General features: G+C 39.3%; 3 protein-coding genes across 5 annotated transcripts in view; 2 read left to right on the top strand and 1 right to left on the bottom strand.

Moving 5' to 3' along the window:
* Positions 1-406: 406 nt before the first annotated feature.
* On the top strand, positions 407-19,291 carry SELENOT (selenoprotein T). Of its 3 annotated transcripts, none has more exons than XR_013542949.1 (7): positions 407-646; positions 6,313-6,423; positions 7,159-7,285; positions 8,967-9,054; positions 9,609-9,761; positions 10,419-10,567; positions 17,309-19,291. XR_013542949.1 is itself a non-coding variant. In XM_020781883.3 (6 exons), the coding sequence occupies exons 1-5, from the start codon at positions 510-512 to the stop codon at positions 9,731-9,733; spliced, it is 588 nt and encodes a 195-aa protein (XP_020637542.1). In that variant the 5' UTR covers positions 407-509; the 3' UTR covers positions 9,734-9,761; positions 10,419-11,230. The 3 variants fall into 3 exon arrangements, 1 of the variants encoding a protein (XP_020637542.1); XR_002299511.3 differs by lacking the exon at positions 17,309-19,291 and adding an exon at positions 11,000-11,230; XM_020781883.3 differs by lacking the exon at positions 17,309-19,291 and having other exon boundaries at positions 10,419-11,230.
* ERICH6 (glutamate rich 6) overlaps positions 13,913-21,941 on the bottom strand; it is a 41,602-nt gene continuing 33,573 nt past the window's right edge. The window contains exon 18 of the mRNA XM_020781843.3: positions 13,913-20,510. Coding sequence (XP_020637502.3) covers positions 20,250-20,510 — 261 coding nt within the window. The 3' untranslated portion in view covers positions 13,913-20,249. The remainder of the gene's footprint in view (positions 20,511-21,941) is intronic.
* On the top strand, positions 17,004-18,056 carry LOC144587770 (glucose-dependent insulinotropic receptor-like). The gene has a single exon (XM_078389017.1). It carries the CDS (start codon positions 17,004-17,006, stop codon positions 18,054-18,056), a length of 1,053 nt encoding a protein of 350 aa, XP_078245143.1.

Below are 21,941 nucleotides of genomic sequence, written 5' to 3'. Positions count from 1 at the left end.
AAATCCAAAGAAACGAAACAAAATAAAAGACAAAGACATGTGGCACCTCAAAGGTTAACCATTATATTTCAATATAAGCTTAAGTGAGGAGGGGGTGCCACGCCGTTCTCCATTCTGCCTCGGGCGGCAGAAACTCTTAGGTGAATAAAAGCAGATGCCAAATAAAACTCCGCTTGTCGTCTTTAGACCAATCCTGAAAAGAAGGCTAGGCTTAGAGAAGTCACGAATTCCAAACCCCCGTCCCTCAAAAAGAACTGGTGTCGCCCGTATGGACGCTTGTGAAGTAAACGGACGCCCCGGCAACCTTCCCGCTTCCACAGCAACGGCGGTTGGTGAGGCGTTGTCGCCACTCTCGAGAATAGGCGTCCCTTCCCCTCCCCCACTCCGCACGCGGCCCGGCCGGCGCAGGCGCATAACGACGCCGGCTCGCGTGACCTTGCCGCTTAGAGCCCTAGAAAGAGGCAGCGGCGGCGGGGTTCCGGGTCCAAAAGGGCGGCAGCGGGCAGAAAATGAAGCCGGCCCTGGCGCTCTTGCTGCTGCTGACGGTGGGCTTCGGCGGGACTTCAGCGCAGCCTGGCGGACTGCCGCCGGGGAAGAAGCTGCGCATGGCCTACGCCACGGGGCCGCTCCTCAAGTTCCAGATTTGGTAAAGGAGGGGCGGAGGAGGGGAACCCGGCTTCGTGGTCCGGCCCGGCTTCCCGGCCTGCCTCGGGGAGCCTTGGGGGACGGGGGTGGCGGTGGTACTTGTGAGGCAGGGAGGAAACCTTTGCGGAAGCGCGGAGAGGGGACTAGCCGCCTCGGGAGGGGATCCCGGCTGCCGGTTGGGGCGAGGGACCCATGGGGGGCCCTAAGGGGCGAGGGTCCGAGCCGAGGGGGGCCACGCCTCGGAGGAGGGAAGAGGTGGGGGGGAATGGGGAGAGCTGTCTCCTGGTCCCAGCTAGGTAGTAATCGAGAGGGGAAACTCGGCAAGGCAGAGAGGCCCGTCTGGCGGCCTTCCTCTCTCGGTGCAAGGTCGCCTCCCATGTTAATACGGGGGCTGGACAGTAACGATCCCACAGCATCTCGAGCAGTAGGACGTATAAATGTCCGGAAGGCCTGAAACTGTGAAGGTAGTCAAAGCGGCGGACTTCCCCCAAAGTGGGGGAAGTGACGTCAGGCGAGGGTGAAAGCACCGAGGAAGCTGGTGGCTCCTTAAATTGTAATAAATTCATTCGGTAGAACCTCTTCCAGTGCTGCATTCAGAGGTCACGTTAGAGCTGTGGGTCCCAATCTTGGGGTCCAAGATGTTCTTGGACTACAACTCCCAGAAATCTTAGCCAGCACAGCTAGTGATGAAGGCTTCTTGGCAGTCTTTAAGGTGCCCATGAGATTCCTCTGTTGTTTTAGGTGGAAAAGACTGATAGGGCTTTTCACCTCTGCTCTGTAGAGTGGGTTTTGCAGAGTGTTAGGCATATCTATTTTGACTGTTTTAAAATGATACTCAGGTGTAGTGGATAGAGTGATGGACTGGGTCTCTGGAGAACAAGGTTTGAATCCCTGCTTGGGCATGGAACTGGTTAATAAATATCCTACTTAGCTTAGAAGACCTGTTAGGCCCACTCTAAGTGACGGTACATAACAACAACATGGTTTAAAGGGGCTGGAAAGCATGAAGAGGAAGTTGAGACCCATGGGGATAAGGAGGGATAGGATAGCAAATACAGTATATGCGTTGTAGCGTAGAATAGATAGTAGGTGTGGAGAGAGTAAAATGTTAGGATGGTGTTGTATGCTTAAGAGGCAGGGGAGGAAAAAGTGTGTATACCTGGACTATTGAGTAGGGAGGTGTCACTGAAGATGGGGAGACTGTAAGTGAGGTATTAAAATATTTAAGGGGTTTCATGAACTGCATTATGGTGAAGGGACCAATACAAGTTGACAGGAAGCATAGGCATTTAGAGAATGTAGTGAAATAGAACATACTACACTATTATGTCCTGGAGTCCTGCTCTGAAGGAAATAGTAGCAAAGGGGCACTGGCATGGTTACCTGCTTTCCCTCCATTTTGTACTGGGCAGTCAAGGGACTTTGCTTCCATATAGTACTGAACAGGGATCGGTGTAATCCATCAATTTGCTACAAGTGGGGTTGCTAAATAAATATTCCTCTGAGATCCTCATGTTTATCATAAGGCCAGTATGTTTGTATGGAGGATGTGGAACAGTGTCTAGTGTGGCTAAGACCTATTCGAGAGTGACAATCTCTTCCACACTGAAGACAAATACAATCTGTCCCTTATCCAGCTCCCTTATTTTGCTTTGATGCTGTATGCAAAATCAGGGAGCTGGATAAGGGACAGATTGTATTTGTCTTCAGTGTGGAAAAATACTGTGTGGTGTTCAAATAATTTTGAACACCACACAGAAAAAGTATGTGCATTCTTGTTATGCCATTGTAAAATCCCATTTTTGCAGTTTAAAAGTAAGCCATTGTTGAAGAGGACAACTGTGAAGCAAAACAAAGGTTCTGAACGTTATACTTGTTATAAAACAAAACTCAGTAAGAAGTCAGAGTAGGAAGCAATTAAAGAAACACAAGGTTTCTAAACACACTGAACTGGAAATTCTTGTTGAAACAAAATGCAAGATAGCATTGCCTGCATGTGTTCACATCTGACTGACTCTTGTAAATCATTTGGGAGTTAGATTAATCAACATACAAGTAAAACACAGTCAGGTTTTTCTGATACAGCCTTTTGTTTCAATGGACACTCTTTCTAAATTACCTAGATGGAAATGGAACCTTCCTTGTAGCTGCATTCAGATATTTTAGAAGTAAGTTTGCTACCAGAGCTATTGTCTTTAGAGGCGATTACAGGTGGTTTTGTAATTGTTCTTTGTTCTGTAATCTTCATTTTAATTTAAAAGTAGTTGCACATTAAGCAGCACTAAAGAATAAAGTTCCTAAAGTCCTTGATGTATGTTTAATAGTACAGTGTAGAGCAGGGGTGTCCAGCCTTTCACCTTCCCTGGGCCACATTAGAAGGTGAAAATTTGGTTTGGGCCGCACATACATTTGGTTTGGGCCACATGGGGGGGGCAGCCTTAGCCATCCTCCGCAGCCCCAGTCCAAGTGCGCTTAACGGCAGCTGTGATCTCCGACAGCAGGGGCTGCCAGCTTGACTCTGGCGGCTTTATGGGGCCGGGAGGGGGTCCATCTATTGATGGGGACGGCGCAATGCAGTCACGCAGCCCCCCTGTCCCCTCCCCTCCCACTCCTTCCTTCTCTCCCTCCCTCCTCTACTGTTGTGACATGCCCCAGCCACATTCTGGCTGCAAGCGCTGGCAATGTAACTTAAAACTTTGGAATTTCTTTAAAAATAAAAAATTGCACTGGGCCGCATTATGAGCTGAACTGGGCCGCATGCGGCCCTCGGGCCGCAGGTTGGACAAGCCTGGTGTAGAGTGATAAACATAGTAACTGGCGTAGCAGAATAGTGTAGAATTTGAGTTTTCAACATGCTATTGCAGCATCAGGTGAAAAGCATGGATCTCAAGAAGAAAATGAATGTAATATGGTGGTGCCCCGCATGACGACGACCCCACTAAACGACGAATCCACAGGGCGATTAATTTTTTGTGATCACAAAACGATGTTTCCTATGGATTTTTGTTTGACGACGATTAGATCCGTGCTTCGCAGACCGTTTGTTCGCAAGACAAGGAATTTTCCAGCTGATCGTTGGGTTCCTTAAATGACTGCCCTGTGTTTTCCGGACCCATGCTTCCTAAAATGTCTGCCTGCTGTACGACAAATCCGCAGGACGGTGACTTTTTGCAATCGCTTATAGCGATTCGCAAAACAGTCATTCCTATGGGAGAATTCCGCTTGATGACAATATGGTCCATGCTTCGCGGACCGTTTATTTGCAGGACGACGATCTTTATAGCTGATCGTCGGGTTCCTAAAATGGGTACCCTGTGTTTTCCGGACCCATGCTTCGCAGGGCAGCCATTTTAACAGCTGATCAGCGCTTGGAAAATGGCTTCCCTATGGGCGATCTTTGCTGGACAACGAGATAATTTCCCCATTGGAACACATTAAATGGGTTTCAATGCATTCCAACGGGGAATTGTTTTTTGCATGATGGCAATTTTGCTTAACAGCAATTTCAGGGGAATGGATTATCGTCATGCGGGGCACCACTGTACAGAGAGAGTTCTCTGCTTGCTACATTTTCCTAGTTTTTGCAAAAAAATTTCAAAAAACTAGAGTGATAAATTTTGATATTGAAGGGAACTGATACTTTGTTAGCAGAGTAATTCCAAGTAAGGCACTTAATGCTTTTAATATGCTAATGAACAGTGAATAGATTTCAGTCAAGTTGATGCAAATCAGCAACAAAATAGGTGAATTTGAAACATAGATTGAAATAACATTTCCCTTTGATGCTTCATAACAGTAGAACTCTTCAGTAATGGTGCATTGGCCATTTACAATTACATAACAGCATTTTGTTCTTGCTGCTATGCTTTGCATCTCTTTTTATTGGTGTACCTATGGTTTGCATACTGTCCCGTCTTTTTCCTTAATTTGCTAAATCCTTTTAAAATAATCCTATTAGGTATTCCTTATACAGCAATGACACTTAATTAGCTTAAATATGAAAATATAGGAACTTACTTACTGGACAGTGTTATTTTTTTCTTTGTCTCTGCACAACCCCATCCTTTCAGTAGTAGCTAATCAAATAAAAATGATTAGCCTACTGTTTAGTAAGTATTCAGATTTGACAAATGAAATTGTATGTTGGTTTATTGTGAGGGTTCAGTTTTCGGGGCTGTCTGTTCTCCAAATAAAGGATGAGTCGGTTGAGGTAAATCAAAGGGTTCTGTATTTATTGCAACTTCAACTCCAACATGGTTCACTCCTATAAAGGGGTTCAGAGATTCTTGCAACATGTTACTAGGTTTCAACGGGGTCCATAAACTATTTACAAAAGGGTTGGTTGTCTCTGGGTTCCAAGGTCCTGTTAGTAACGGCACAGTCCCCTGCCCAGGGTCCAATTCTTCTTCCAGCAGATCAACGGAATTGTCTCTTCGTCCCCGCTCCACTCACCCCAAGACGACCCATCTCCGACATCGACTCCCCAGGGGCCGGATAACCCCCCAGCTTCCTCAACTCGGCTATATGCCATTGTTTCTTACGTTCCAGTTCTCGTGCCACAGCTTCCCTTTCCTCCCAGAGTTTCCTCCTCCACTCCTTGGCCTCGGTCTCCCCCCAGTATGATGGGCGAGGTTTTAGCCCCAGCTGGCGGCGTTTCTTGGCCTCCTCATGGGGGACTCGGACCTGCTCCCATTTGTGGGTCCAAGGATCCTCTAACCAGATCCACTCCCAACCCCCCGGTATTTCTGCTGGCTTCCCTCTTATATCTCCCGCCGCCGCCTCAATCTCCTCCCTCCTTCTTCCCGCCAAAGATTCCCCGGGTCCCGGGGAAAGAGTTAACCCTTTCATAGTCGCCTCCAGGTCTCGCGTATCTACCCCCTTGTTTAAGGTAAGGGGTTCGGCGACCACTTGCTCCCAATCAGGGGTCTCCACGCCTTTCTCTTCCCGACGCGGTGGGGACGGAGGTGGGGATGTCTGTGTGTAGAGGGTTCTCTTTGAGAGCGACGGCACTCCCACTAAGGCCTCCACTTTGGGGGCCTCACATTTATATAGAAAGTTTCTTTAAGTCAGCATAACTAGTAAGTGGTGTTAAATTTGGTTTTAGAAATTTTTTGTACAGCTGCCTTGTTTATATTATTTAATATTAAAATTACCTTGAATTTTTGGGAAAAAATGGGATCGAAATACTAAGCTTGAAGCCCAAATTTAGTGGGGGGAAACACCATAAAATTGCTTCTATCAGTGGAATCAAAAGGAGCAATTTTTATTGTGCAGTTTCCATTTGCACAAAACATGCTCAAGAATATAGGAATCTCTCAAGGCTTATTTTCAGGAAACAGGGTTGCATTGGAATGGAGCATATAAATAATGGGAATTCATTATTTCTAATTAAATTATATTAATATATTTGCAAAGACTTTCACGGCTGGGTTCCAATGGTTGTTGTGGGTTTTTCGGGCTCTTGGGCCATCTTCTGAAGATTGTTCTTCCTAACGTTTCGCCAGTCTCTGTGCTGTCCTCTGAAGATGCCGGCCACAGAGATTGGGAAAACATTAGGAAGAACAACCTTCAGAACACGGCCCAAGAGCCCAAAAAACCCACAGCAACCAAATTATATTACTGTTTATACATAAGTACAACCATGTTTAATTAAACATTTCTGTTTAGTGTTTCCTGAGGATATCGGCGGGTGTTTGAGGAGTACATGCGGGTTATTAGCCAGCGGTACCCAGACATCCGCATTGAAGGGGAAAATTATCTCCCTCAACCTATATATAGGTAAGCTACTTTTGAGTTATAGAGTGCTAAATACATAATTTGCAATAGTTTGGGCAGCTCAGATTCTTTGACATGATGAGTAATATTAGCTTGGTTCCAGTGGAAATAATTCAGTTCTGTGAGAATATGGGATTACCTAGATACTGTCTTGAATTGGCAAGCTAGTAATGACATAATGCTTTTACAGTACCCTGTTTTCCCGAAAATAAGACCTAACCTGAAAATAAGCCCTAGTATGATTTTTCAGGATAATCGTAATATAAGCCCTACCCCAAAAATAAGCCCTAGTTAAGTGAAACCCAGCCTTTCACCATTGTGTAGCAACCAGAAGATGACATGACTGTATTTGAATAAACATAGATTGTTGTACATGAAAAAAAAATCCCCTGAAAATAAGCCCTAATGTGTTTTTGGAGCAAAAATTAATATAAGACCCTGTCTTATTTTCGGGGAAACATGGTAGGTAGAATATTTACAGTAGTTCCTATGCAGATGAATAATCCCCCAAACAGAGAAGAGTTTTATTCTAAATTCTAAGTAGTAAAATACCTTCTGAAATCTCACTTATCTGTTGTAATCTCTTAGAATGTAGAATGTGAGGTTTTCAAGTATGCAGTATTGATAAAGTGAAAGCAGCGATATGTAGCTATGTATAAATGATTTTTGACTTTCTTGATACATTAAATATATCTATAGCTATCTTTAATGATTGACATGTTCTTTTTCTTTTGGCAGACATATAGCATCTTTCCTGTCAGTCTTCAAACTAGTGCTAATAGGCTTCATTATTGTTGGCAAGGATCCTTTTGCTTTGTTTGGAATGCAAGCTCCAAGCATCTGGCAATGGGGTCAAGAAAATAAGGTACTTTTTCCGAAATGTTGATTTTTGACATGATGGAAGCTACCTTCACTGTGAATACGTTTGGCCATCACGATACACCATGGTTCTGTGGAAACCCTGGGGAGTCTGTGTGCAGGCTCTTGCTTTACTTGCTCCACCTAGCATCACATTTTTTACGCTGAGTAGTGTTGGTTTTCTTTTGTGAGGAGTAGTTTTTCATAAATCAAATCTGGGACCTTTTGCATGTAGAAGTCGGCAACAGAGCACATTTTTGCACATAAAAGATCCCATATTCAGTCTCCATCATCCTCTGTGGTGCTTAGGAAGGAATTGTATCTGAAACCTTGGATAGGCGGGGTATAAATGCAATAAATAAATAAATAAATAAACAAACACACACACACGCGCACACACACAAAGTTGATGGAAATGTGGTGGAAGGACTAGTGCTCTGACTTGGACTAAAGTAGCTTATTATGTTTCTAAACAACTAGATTTCAGTCCATGGTTTGTTTAGAGTAGTAGGTAAACCCAGCACTTTGTTTCTTAAGAAGCTAGGGATAGTATCTAGGTTTGGGTTTGGTTTATTTGTGGAAAAACAGATTGGTGGCTTGTGCAGGATTGCATGTTGTACTAAACAAATCATGGACCAAAGGTTTGTGATTTTTTGGTCGCTGCCATTGCAAGCATGTCCATATTAAGGCAGGGTATCTGCTGATCCCCAGGTTACCATAATGTGCCAAACCAGCCTATTTGTTTATTTAGTTGAAAGTGCTGTTGTAAGCAAACTCTTTCTGATAATGGTGAGTAGGGAAAAAGCTTTCCCCACCTTGTTCACGAGATTATAATAATAAAATTAAGTTGTTGTAAGATAGAGATGAAAAAAAATGCTAGTTGTTATTAATTTTATTTATATGTATTTTTGGCCCTCAAATAAGAATTTGGGGCATGGCCACTCATGGTCCTTCTTACTGCCACCAGGAGCAATGGTTTCTTTATTGGCTGGCACATATAGGTCTGGGAGAACAGAATGCATCCACATTGCCTTACATTTGAAGTAAGGGACTGGGATCTTAGCATTTTCACTGTTAGACATTCTGAAGCATTTGTTTCAAAATAACTGACTAGATGAAGGATTTGGGTAATACATAGTAGATGTGGTTTTGTCCAAGAAATAGCACTCTTAAGGTTTTTTAATGAGGAGTTGAAACATTTATCTTTGTGGGAACTTCCAGTATCGTGTTGTTGATGATTGCATCAATTTGTCCTTGGTGTATAGGCACTAAAAGAGCATTCTGTAGAGTAATGCAATGAGAACAAAATCAGTAGGATTTGAAGCCAAATAGTAATAAGGCATATTAACAGTAGGAAGTGATATCTTGTATGGAGCATTTGTGCACTTACTTACCCACTACGTAAAAGAGGTTACATTTTATATATAGTGCTATTTTAAATGTATTTTAGAAAATAATACAGTACATAATAGTAGTCTTTTTGGTATGTATTTTCAAAGTGTTGTTTGAAAGTTCTTTCTAGGTTCTTCCTAGGATATGAGGAAGATGAACATTTTAATTAGTCATGAACAAAAAGAAAATGGATGTTTCACCAAATAGTAATATAAATAGAATGTACAGTATATATATAAGAACTGGCATATATGCATTTAAACAAAATAAGTTAGATGAATTCTCTTAATTTTTAGGTCTATGCTTGTATGATGGTTTTCTTCCTGAGTAACATGATTGAGAACCAATGCATGTCAACAGGTGCATTTGAAATAACTTTAAATGGTGAGTTTTTTTGTATCTTCCTTATAGGTTTAATTTAATTGTACTTATTGTTGCAGTTTCTATGATGCTGCCAGGCACATACAGGGGATGAGACTACAGTAGAGTAATGAGATCATGAATGGGCTACTTCCAAAAGTCACTGCTGCACATGGCCACCCCTGGACATCTTAAGAGGAGACATGTAGCTTTCATGTCTTCCTTATGTCTTCATTGACATCTAAAAAATTCCCAATAAAGTATCCATTGTTGCATATATTCTGGTATGTCTTGTTTCTAGTTTAAAGGTGAGAATAGATTTAAGGCTCTTAAAATTGTGGATTTCTCTAGTTTTTGTAAAATTGTCTGCTCAAAAATAGTGATTGAATTCTTGTTTGATAAAATTGAGATCTTCATTTGATTGTTACAATATTCAGTAGTTTGTATCAGTAGTCTTATTCTAGATCTAAAGTTGATGCATTTCAGATCAGAGCAACAACTAGAGACCATTAAGCTCTATAAATGTTACATTAGTGTGCTAGTTATGCTTCATCTCCCCTTCCCTCTCTCTTGTTTAGATGTTCCGGTGTGGTCTAAGCTGGAATCTGGGCATCTTCCTTCCATGCAACAGCTTGTTCAAATCCTTGATAATGAAATGAAACTCAATGTGCACATGGAGCAAATGCCCCATCATAGATCATAGCCCTGCCCATCAGTACTGAACACTTCTTGTAAGTTTTTCACCAAGATTGCTTAGCTATTCATTTTATTTTTCTATGTAAAATACATAGTAAAAAGTCATTAAAAACCCTATTATTCAGGCAGGCATTTCAAAATATCATACCTGTGGACTCAGCTGAATTTGTTTAGCCATATTATGACTAATTCCACCATTTTAAATGTTTTTACATAATTGTATTTTAATATACTTTGTACTGTTTTTGTATTTTATTATTATTTTTGGTGGTTTTGAATTGGTGTTTTAATTAAATTATTGAGTCTTTTGTTTTAAACTGCCCATAGTGGCCCTTGGTCATAGGGATGGTAAATAAAAATGAATGAATGAATGAATGAATGAATGAATAAATAAATAAATAAATAAATAAATAAATAAATAAATAGTGAAAGTATTCAGCATCATCAGAATTGAGTGTTTGGTATTAGTTAACGAACTAAGCTTCTGCTTGAGGGATATCTTATAACCTAGATACCCTCACTAACCTCATTTAATAAACTTCTCTCTTATAGTAGCAGAGTAACATACAGTGTATATTCATTATTTCTGGTATCAAGACTTTTAGATTATTCTAATTCCCTTCCTTGGCAAATCTCATATAGAATAGCTTCAAATGGTTTTTTGTTTGATCTTTGTCTTGCTGTGTTTTCAGACGTTAAGTGACACTTTTGAAAAGCAGCATGAACGAAATAAATGAAGGCCTGTACTGAAGACAGCGTGCTGTTGGTACAGACTGGATGCTCTTCTTCGCTTTCATGTTGTTTCCCTGAAAATCTTAATGCAAGACCCCTTTCAGTGCTGGTACGTTTCTAAATACTGCACTTTCAAGGAGTGCAATAATATTGTATAGTGTTTTTTTTTTTACAAAAATGTTAATTCAACCAGTTCAGTGCTAGACAATGCAGGCATTAACTGATTACAGCTTTTTATTTTGAGTTGGATTCAGGCTATATTTGTTTCACTTAAGCTCCATTGAAATTTAAGGCTTAAGTGCAGCCAACTTTGCCTCGACCTAACCCTTATATTCATGTCTAAGAAAATGACAGAATAAGTTAATATCCTAATATTGTCCCAGGAAAAAAAAGTCTGATCTGCTTTATGTGGGATGTATGTTCTATCTGTAGTTTAAAATAGATGTTTAGAAGTATAGGTTATCTTTTAAACTGGTTTGGATGATGATTGATGTCTATCAAACATTGTTGATTTAGTCATGTAAGTTTTGTATATTTTCAGAGTATATTGCGGAGTGAATGATGCATTGTATACTAAATAATATAAACAAAATTATATGAAAAGTAACTTCCGTCAACATCCTGACTTCAAAGAAGACCAAGTGCTGTTCAGATTCTTTCTGCAATCTTAAGTCTTGTTTTCTGGGCCAGTCTAAACGATCAAGTAGTTTGGTCTTTATGCTGTCCTAAATAAGAACCTAAGTGACTAATTTAAATAAAGAACTTCCATTTACTCTGTGTGAAGAAGCTTGAATTATTGTGTGGTCTTCCTGATTATCAGTTTAAAGCAAAAACAGCGTTTTTAATGCATTAAAAAATCAACATCTACAATTCTTGGGCTACATAGCACCCACCAGGTTAGCCTTACATTTGAAAAATATTTAATATACTTTCTTTATATACAAAAAAAGGAAATGAAAGATTTCATTTAGGAACATTTTTGTTTGGAACAAACAGAAATGTATACACATTTAAAGTTCTTTATGTTTAATTGTGCACAAACCTTACAATTATTGGTTATCCCCCCTCTCACCTCTTCTATTTGTTCTAGCAGATTAGTCCACTGTGGCAATTATTTCTGAAGCAAATACCGTATTTTTCGCTCCATAAGACGCACCTTTCCATAAGACGCACCAATTTTTTTGGAGAAGAAAACAGGAAAATATAATCTGTTTTCTTCGCTCCATAAGACGCACAGACTTTCCACACCCGTGTTTTGTGGGAAAAAAGTGAGTCTTATGGTGCAAAAAATACAGTATATCTTCCACAGCTTAGAAGGTTACAAACCACCAAAACACTATCAATAGTCTGGCCAAGTCCTGGACTTCATAAATAAATTGTGAAACACACTCAGAGTTGGTCATAAACTCAGTCGTGGGATGGGAGTTTAAATTTATCTTTTAAGGCCATTGTTTGACTTTCCCATGAGTACTTCACAGTTCAAACTCTGAAAACAAGTAAATTGCATCTGTGGTAGTAGTTCCTTAGGTGTGTTATATCATATATCATAAATATATGATATAAAACAGTTAACCAACACCACTTTAGTGCCTGCATTCTTAAGGATCAATACCTTCAAAACTAGTTTTGGGCTGAAACAGTTACGTAGTTTTCACCAAAACCTGAAATATCTTTGTATGGTAATTTCTGCCATGTAGTCGGGCCATTATTGTTCCACAGCTATATTTGGAAATTAGAGAATCAATAGGAGTGAAGGGTTGCTGTTGATTGGCAATTACACAGTGCACAGTGAGCTGAAGAGCTCTGACTTCAGACATGGGTGGTCTGTTTGCTTTCCCCTTCTTTCCCTCCACCCGCAACGACGACAGTGCAAGATTTAGGTAGTTGGAGGAGTTGTTAAAGCATTTGAATTTCCACCACTGAGTCCCTCTGCCAAAACAAGGGCAGACTTGAGTCCCCTACAAGATGGCTGGAAAGTCCCCAGGTTCATTACTTGCACATGGGCTGGTCATTTGGGGTAGCTCTACTTTGGCTGTAACTGCTTTGTGAAGCAAAGCAGATTCCTCTGCTCTGTAGAATTTTCTCCAGAGAATTTTTGCTCATCTTCTTTTAAAGTTATTTTTCCACCTAGCTTCTCTTGTAATTTCCAAATTTATTCCAAGTACTGTCTTTCTTTCTTTCTTTCTTTCTTTCTTTCTTTCTTTCTTTCTTTCTTTCTTTCTTTCTTTCTTTCTTTCTTTATTTATTTATTTATTTATTTATTTATTTATTTATTTATTTTTATTTCTATTTCTATTTCTATTTCTATTTCTATTTCTATTTCATTTATACCCCGCCTATCTGGTCAGTTGTGACCACTCTAGGCGGCTTACAACACACACTATAAAAACAATTAGACCTATAGCATAGCACATAACATAATTTGCATAAATAAAAAGAAACATTTGTTTGAAATGCATTGAAAATCGGTTCAGTGCATTCCAATGGGGGAAATACCTGCTCGTGCAGCGAAAATCTTCCATATGGTGGCCATTTTGCGATGCCTGTAAAGCGAAGAATCGGTCCTGAAAACAGCGGGGAGCCATTTTGCGACCCGCCAGTCAGCTGTTTCTCATCGTCGTCTAGCGAAGAAATGGTTCCCGAAGCAGTGAACCGATTGTCGTCAAATGAAAAAAACCCATTGAATCATTGTTTTGCGATTGCTATAGCGATTGTAAAAAAGGCATTGTTAAGTGATTTCAGCGTCAAGCTGGGCACCACTGTACTGCCAATTTGGTGCCACTTCAGAAATTTTCTTCTTTTATCCTGTGCTTGGAAGTGCACACATGTAACATTGTTACGGCTGTAATCGTGTCTCCACGAGATTTAATTTCCCTTTAAAGTAACAGTAATAATTTTTCTCATCCTCACGAAGCCAAGTAAACAATCAACATAAGGCAACCATCTGTCAGATCTGCTCTGACTTGGATTCCTGCATTGAATAGGAAGTTGGGCTTGATGGCCTTACAGGCCCTGTCCAATTCAATTATTCCATGACTAATATTTTTCCCTCTTAAGCACAGCTCCCAAATGCTTACAGAACTTCATTACCCATCCTACCTCAAAAGAGGAGGAGTATATTGCTGAAGCTTTGTCATTGCCACGGGCATTCAGAGCAATATAGCATACCCACTTTTCTTTGTAACCAGTACAGTATATAATTTATTTCAGCTTATATACCACTTCATAGTGTATGCCCTTTTACTTTCTACTAAAGTAAATGTATCAATTAAGCATTAATTTTAATTTTAAAAATTACTCTTATTTTTGCCTCATAATACATGTTTATTGGAGTATTAAGTCCTATGGAATTCAGCTTTATATACAGAGGAAGAAAAGCCAATTGAAAGTATATCTTATATCACTCAGAACTGTTTGTTTTTATTTATATGCTGCTTTTCACCCTATAAATGACTTTTTGTGTGTGTTCTTCCTCAGCAGTTTTGGACTGTCAAAGTAGTTAAATAGTATGACTTGAAATATATTGTGAATTTTGTGCTCAAAATATGAGTTTTATTTAATTCTTTACTTTTCAGGGTGCTGTTTCCTGAACCTTACAAACCCTGCTTTGCTTGGGAGATTTCTAATATATGAGGTTGACATAATAGAGCGACTTCTTCCACTGCAGAAAAACTAAAGGCAGGGTATTGAATCTGGATAGCTCCTTAGTGACAATTGGCAGTACGCACATTTCACCTATTAAACTTGCATTACCAGGTCCTTCTCAGGGTCACAAATGGTTATCCTAAAGGCCCTAAAAGCTTGGCAAATGGTGTTGTGTAAATTGCTTAGAAACATCTGAAAGGTACAAATGCTTTTAAAACTGTGTTTGCTGAGCTATTACTAGAACTGTTATGGTAGCCATTAATGAGAAGTCACTAGTGATATCTATTTTATAACAGTCAACATAAAATCAGAATCTGCAATAAATGTGAACTTAGCAAATAGACTGTTTGGAGAGAAGATAAATTGACCATGTATTGGAGCAAGCTTCAGTTAAAGTAGTTCTGTGTAGTTAGCTAAATATAGCAGAGTCAAGTACATCTGTACTTTTATGTTTCAAATTTGTCATGACTCAGGTTTTTTGTGTCTATTTCCCTTCTTCACAGAGCACTTTGTTCTGGGAAACTGATTGTTAATTTTCTTTGATCAGCTAAAGTCCATAGGTTGCTTGGCAGAAAATGAAGTGAAGTAGTGTCTAGTTATTTGTTCCTGTTTTGGTTTTGCAAGTTATCAGTTATTTTCTCCCAATTTTGATCTTGCTGTTTACTTTCATTAAAGGTAGCAAGAAAACTGAGGTTTAGTAACTAGTGTGGCTTTGATTTAAAGTGTTCTTCCCCCTGAAGTGTGTATTTCTTTGGAACTCCATGCTGCTTTACATTCCTTTTGGTTCTAATTGAGCTATGTTGTTACCAGGTAGTAATGGAACAGTGACTCTGAAAAGTTATTGAAGACTTCATTGTACTATGTATTGGTATATTTGAGAGTTGTACACTATATCCATGGGGTCACGAAGAGTCGGACACGACTAAACAACGACGACACTATATCCACTCTTCTAAACTTCTGTCTTACCTGAATTGCCTTTTCTGTCCACCGATACAGAATATATTGTGCAAGCCAGCACTGTGTTTCAGGTCATGACTTTCTCTCAAAGCTTTTCCCTACCTAAGCATGTATGTTTGCATCAAGCAAGGAAGTTCTGCCCAAATAATTCCATCTCCTTGCCAGCTAAAAAACAAAACAAAACTGTCGCCTAAAGAAAATACTAATGTTAATTCTACAACTAGCCAGTGCATATTCAGTTGACTATGTTTATAGATCTCTTCAATGAAATATTTTTAATCTGATCAAGAGTAAACTACTGTTTCAAAAAGGATTATTGTCTGACACGGCCTTCTAGTGGTCCCTAAATAGCCAGCACCCTTAGCAGCTATCACCAAAGCAACTTACCCTTTTCAAAGCCCTGCAGTATATGAAATTGCATCCTGGCTGGTATGGTTGCTTTAATTGTCCAGGCTGGAAACTGGGCCTGAATGATAAAATCCTCATACTGTTTCTCAAAATGGAATGAGACTTCTTAAAATTATTCATACTTGCAGATCATCTTAATTGTGAGTGCATTAAGATCCTATGGATGAACTCCAGAAATATCTATTCAACCATACAATCATTACTTGATGTAGATTCCCTATACCATTTTACCATATGGAAGCACTGAGAACCAACTCCTATATTGCCTTTTAGTGGTTTTTGTAACTATACAAATCACATTTTTGCATATCTGGAAAAAATCAATTTCTTATATACAGCATATCTAGTTCTCCATTTTGTTAGATGAAGGGAATTGACTGATACCTGCAATATTCTTTTTTTTAATGTTATTTTTCATTTTTTGAAATTGATAGGCAAGTAATGGCCAAGAGGATAGGTGGATAGCCCTGTGTTATGTTCTTGATTTGCTCAGTAAATTAAAAGTAATGGTCTCTTCAGCAAGTTTTCTACCTTCCAAAATGAGCTTCTGTATATATGAGAAATTGTGACCTATGAAAGTTAGCATTGTTCTTTTTGAAAAGAATAACTATGTGGTCTTTGCAGCATATGAAAATTGAGCATATGGGATATTTCCTACTATAGAAACCGCACTGCCCCATTTAGTATTCCTGCCTTGATTAGGAGAAATGTTGGGAGATGGTTCATTTCTGGAAGTATATTCTAATTTAAAAGCCTAAATTGTAGAAAATGCTGAGCCCTCAGCTACTTGGTTAATGAATCTTTCAAAGACAAGCAGTATTGCAAAGCCTAGGCTCTGTTGAGATTTTCTTTGTTTAAACCCTGAGCTTCCAGTTTGAAAGCCACCATCCACTTAGCCAGATGGAACACAAGACATTTTTTTCAGGCTCAAATAATCAGTATCTTAATGATGTGCTGTATATATTAATAGCAGCAACACTCTGGATCATTTTCTCGCATGGACAAAGCAAATGCTTTTTACGCATGGACTGATTTTACATGCCTACCAGGTCTGGAGTTACAGTGTATCTCTTGTGTTTGCCAAACTACTTCCTTATCTTTCTGCGTCAAAAGAGAATTCCATGAATCGACTGAACAAGACTCCCTCCCTAGATGTTTCCTCCCATTATCTTAGTCACTGAATTCATTTTGCCTGAAGCTTTGATCCGGCAGGACTTTGGACCTCAGAGCATCTTCAAACACATCAGATTAAGAAGAACTACCTGTAGTTAACCAAAGGAAATGGGAAGCTGGTAGCTAAAAAGACATCAGCAGTGCTCCTGTGGACAGTTTGCTTCAATTTATAGAAAATCGTCCAACAACACAACAAAGGCGTCTACCCATCAGATACTTCATTTTTCCTGCTTTGTTTTCAGAAATCTGAGGTGCATGTTTATGCCTGCCTTGATGTTGCATCTTGTGGGTGCAGTATAATATGTATCTGCAAAGTAGATCTTAAAACTCAATGTTTCCATCACAGTTTCCTAAAGAAGATGCCTGCTCTAGTGTCTACAGTGCTGCATGCTGCCTTAGGTGTCTTCATCCCGTCTGCCAACCTGCTAGTGATTATTGTTATCTGCCAGTTGAAGAAAAAGAGACCAAGCAGGAACTATGTCTTCATCCTCAACTTGGCAGCTGCTGATCTCCTAGTTGGCATTATGTGCATTGGGGATGCTTTGGATGATGCAACAGATGCTCTGTTTGACACCAACCTGCTCCTTTGCCTCTTGCGTATCTCCTTGAGCATTACTCCTTGCATTGGCTCCATTCTCACTTTGCTCTTGGTTTCTTTGGACAGGTATTTGGCAGTGAAGTTACCCCTACATTACCCCACTCTCATGAGCAAGAAACCCATCATCATCTCTCTCGTCGTCTTGTGGATTATTTCCTTCTTAGTAGGACACATGGCAGTTATTTCCTCACAACTGCAGCAAAGCAATTATGCAGGTCCTTGTGGAGTCCTGACTGCTGCCAAGAGTGACTACCTATACATAATCTGTTTTGGTATCTTTGTTCCTGCTTTGTTGATCTTGTGCTCCTTGCATCTCTCAGTGGGAAGAATAGCCTATCTGCAACACAAGCAAATCCAACGCATCTACTTGCGTGAAGACACTTTCATTGCTCATCTCCGCCATTTCAAAGCTCTCAGGACAGTCCTTATTGTGATCATCTGCTTTATTCTATTCTGGGGACCTTACTACGTGACTGCCATTGTGAAAGCCGCCTGTAACTCATGCAACATAAACCCAGTGTTGAGAGATTTCTTGTTTGTTTTAGGAGAAACCAATTCTCTGATCAATCCTTTTATCTATTCACTATACAGCAAGGATATAAGAACCCAGTTTATCAAGTTAATGAAATGTAAGGAAAGAGAACAAATAAAGCCTTACAGGTCCATTGCTCTGGCAGTCCATTTCAACATTGGAAGCCAGAGTGATTTAACCTCTGGAAGATCCATGGGACAAAATTCATTTGGTGAGCAAACCTCTAACTTGCCTTCTTTTAATAGCGCTTTTGATTGCAAAACAGTGTTCTCTGTTTCCTGATGCAAAGTAAAAGAAACAAGACTCTGCCTAAAACATGTTAAACATTATGCTGAACTCATAATCAGTGAAGAGGTAATTGAGAAGTTGCAATTGTGTTACTAAGCTTTCTGAACCTAGGTGTGGGTTGTTTTTTCATCTCCTGCCCTACCAGAAAGTCAGACATAATTTAGTGATGGAAAGATCACTAAAAGTGAATAAAGTAATACATAATTATCAATGAATAGGTATTTACAGAATGAACAGTTTGAAACCTGAACTGTAATGAATCTTCATATATTTCTGTTTCCTGTATGCTTTTTGGAAATCCTATTTTTTTAAAAAAGCATTTAACTGTATGTGTTCTGAACATCATTTAAAGAGTGTTCTGTTCATTATCTTTGATAAAATATTCTTAGCAACTGATTCAGACATATCTTTGGAGACATTTTGCACAACAAAGGTAGGAGAAATTTAGCTCTCTAGATAATTGGCCTGCACTCCATGGGGGGGGGGGGAGAGATAAGGGATCACTGAAACTGCATTCCAAAAGATCTGGAGAGCTAAAGACTCTCCACCTCTGACCTAAAAGTGGGGGAGTTGAAGCCTTAGTTTTGTTTCTGAAATTATTCCTAAATAGTATTCTGAGATGCTAACAAAAATCTGCCTATGTTCAAAACAGTGGTCTCAACAGAAGTATAAACCTATGTTGTGAGAGCATTTCTAATTGTAAATGGAAAGTTCTGAACATGTCCCCATCCATTAGGAATGAACAAACCTTTACTTACAGAAGGTGATTTTACATGCTATAACTTACTACTAACAAGAAAGTGAATTTTGAAATACAGAGCTTGTGTGGGGCAGTGCCACATACTTTTCCTCCTCTGCAGCAGATTGTCATATATCTGCATACATATGACTGCTATTACCTTCAGTGTGGCAAGTAACCAGAACATCACCTTCAGCTGGAAAGTCTATTGGTGAGATCATATGTGTTTTGAACTCATTGAATAGCCTTTGGGCCAGCTAGTGTCCTCTCAGCCTCAATCACCCGTCAGTTACATGGGTATATTTGACACTGGCTTCCCTTAACTTTACAAGGTATTTTTAATTTGAAGTATAGAGATAATATTTGATGTATTTAAAATGGATAGGGAATATATTGGATCTTTCTTTATTTATATCAGAGTGTGCCATTTAAAAATATGGATGCATATGAAATATTGGTAAAAATAAAAAACAAATTAAAATGTTAGAAATTATTGTCATTTGTGGTCCTAAAAGGACTGTTGGGTCACTCTGCATATTAGCAAATTTGCAGTGCAGTGCTTCTAGAAGGGAATGACAGTCTTTTGAACTGAGCTCTTGAATTATTTTCAGGTACAGTATTACTTTCCATTCTATCTGAAATGCAATCTATGCACATATAGAAGAGGGGCTTTTCAGTAGCCAAGCTTGCCCAGTAGAGGTCTTTTAGATGAGGTCTATTTTGTTTACACCTCTTGGCTGTAGCTGAAAACAGCTGTCTTTTGGATGAAATTTGAAACAGATTATAACTGAATATATTACTGATGACCCAAAAAGATCTCGGGTATTTTACTAACTGTTCTATGCCAGGCACAGATGAAGCTCCAAGTCCATCACCACACCTGAATATGTATAACTTAACCAGAGCTTAGAAAGTTATTTTGTTGAAATAATTCATTCATTTTACTTCTATAGTGTTAGGAAAGTAACTTATTGCCATTATTGGTTACAATATCAAAAGCAGTTTGTTGCATTTTTTATTACTTTGTTACTTTTGATTATTTTGCTGGGTGGGGCTGATGACTGATAGGAGAATGGCATAACACCTGAAAAATTCCTGTCAACATGCATAACTTCAAAAATGAGCTGATGCTTCTTGTTCTTCTGTCAGAAACTGGATGTCACTATAGCTATTTTGACTTTGAATGCAGCAGCTCTAAACAATGATGTTGTGTTGCATCCAACTAGCCTCCAAGATCCTTTGGACAAAACCTAATGAGAAAACGTTATTCCTTCCAGTGTTTCATCTGAAACATGACTTTATAATGCCTCAGTTGCACCACTAACCCTGCCACCAAATAACTGGTGAAAAGTAAGTTGCTTGTATCTTGTTGTTTTCAAGCTCTGAATTCTATTGTAGCTATGCCTTAACAACAATTAGATAACTCTCTGCTTGTAACATAATGATGGTCAGTCTGGTGAATTTATTATTTCTGTGATTAAAGTGTCCAGAGCAGAGCTTACTTCACACTCCTTGCAGAGGTGTATTAATTTCAAAGCCCGTTTCAGAACATATGAAGGAAGCTGGAGTTTTGTCCACCAGTCATTAGTGGGAAAGTCTAAATAGCCATGTAGTTTAGCGAAGATACGGAGAATCTTTATTCTGCTAGCAAAAAGCAGAAGATCGTCTTCAGATACGTACTTTGGCCATGGATGGTGATCAGCAAGGGGCTTTAAGGAAAGAAAAAGCAGTAGAAATTTAGCGATTTGCATGAATTGCAGATAGAAATTAACTGGTAGAAATTCAATGACTTGCATAAGAATAAAAATGGTAGATACTGATTTAAATGAAGAGGGAAGATTATTAAATCCAATATTAGTTCCAACTAAGCAGAGCCAATGAAATCAATGGGACTTACGTTAATGGCAACTAAGAAGTCTTGCTCGTTTCAGTAAGTTTATTGTGATTGGGACTAACATTGGATTTAGCCCTAGAGATCAGCAATTCTGATAGTCAAGCTTCCCATAGATACAGCAGTGTTTCTGAAACCAGGAGTGGGCAATCTCTAGCCCCGCATATGTAATTTTCAAAAGCTTATCTTCTAGCAATTAATCCCTCCTGGCAAAAGCAATATCTTATTTTGAAAGCCTGCTGGGCAAACTGAAAAGCAGGTTGGGGAATTGCATGATCTGGGAGACAAACAAACGGTGAAGGCCAGTGAGAATGGGAGAGGCCTTGTCTACATTTGGTTATCACTCCATCTATATCCTGGCTTCTGCACCATCTATATCTGGCATGCAATGCACCACCGCCAAAATATTACTCTCTTATCAGGGAAATATTTCCAAGCTGCCCATCCCTGCCCTAAACAAAGGTAAACATTAGTTTAAAAACTAGTTGTTGATTTTTATTCATGCAATTCTCATTCCTCTTAAGAGATGAAAGGTTTTAAGTTTTTGTCTCTGCACATCTGCAAGTCATTGGAACAAGAATGTGTAAATGAAGGGTTACTTCATACATTAAGTGTACATCTGAAATATTTAAGTCTTGTATCATAACATAACATTCATGAGAGAACCAGGACTTGTGACAGTTCCCATAGATACTTATCATTTGAAAACCATGGAGACTATAAAGGCGGTAATATTATAGACTATAACACAACTATGATTATAAGTATGTACCTATTTATGAGGGACAGGATAGTGTCACCTGAAGCCAGAATAATATCCCAACAAATATGACACTTTCCCAATCTTTGTCCCCCAGTGTCAAAACTAGGCTTTTTAAAATTGAGAAAAATATTTATTAAATAAATTTATAAGAGTGGCTGTATCATGTTCCATTCATCATAAAAACTGCAGAAGCACCAAATGCATTATTCAATTTCCCACTGTGCTACTTAAGAGGGGCTGGAATTGATGATCCATAGGGTCCCTTCTAGCTCTGCAATTCACAGGTTATTCTTTTAAATCATCTTGTTTTGAGTATTTTAAAAAATTATCTCCTTCCATGCATATGCGTATCACCCTTGTGAAACCTCAAGAAGATCAGCATTCCACAACATATCTTCTGAACTGGTGTTTTTTAAAAAATCTTTACAATTTGTATTTCCTAAAGTCTTTGCTCATTAAAAAAAGACTGGCATTCTTGCTCTTTTT

Source organism: Pogona vitticeps, chromosome 3, assembly GCF_051106095.1.
Source record: "Pogona vitticeps strain Pit_001003342236 chromosome 3, PviZW2.1, whole genome shotgun sequence".
Classification (NCBI taxonomy): domain Eukaryota; kingdom Metazoa; phylum Chordata; class Lepidosauria; order Squamata; family Agamidae; genus Pogona; species Pogona vitticeps.
Note: the sequence above shows the minus strand (reverse complement) of the source record. Positions and strands in the feature narration are given on the sequence as shown.

Excerpts from the sequence above, each read along its gene's own strand:
- LOC144587770 (XM_078389017.1), top strand. The coding sequence starts at position 17,004 with ATGCCTGCTCTAGTGTCTACAGTGCTGCATGCTGCCTTAGGTGTCTTC.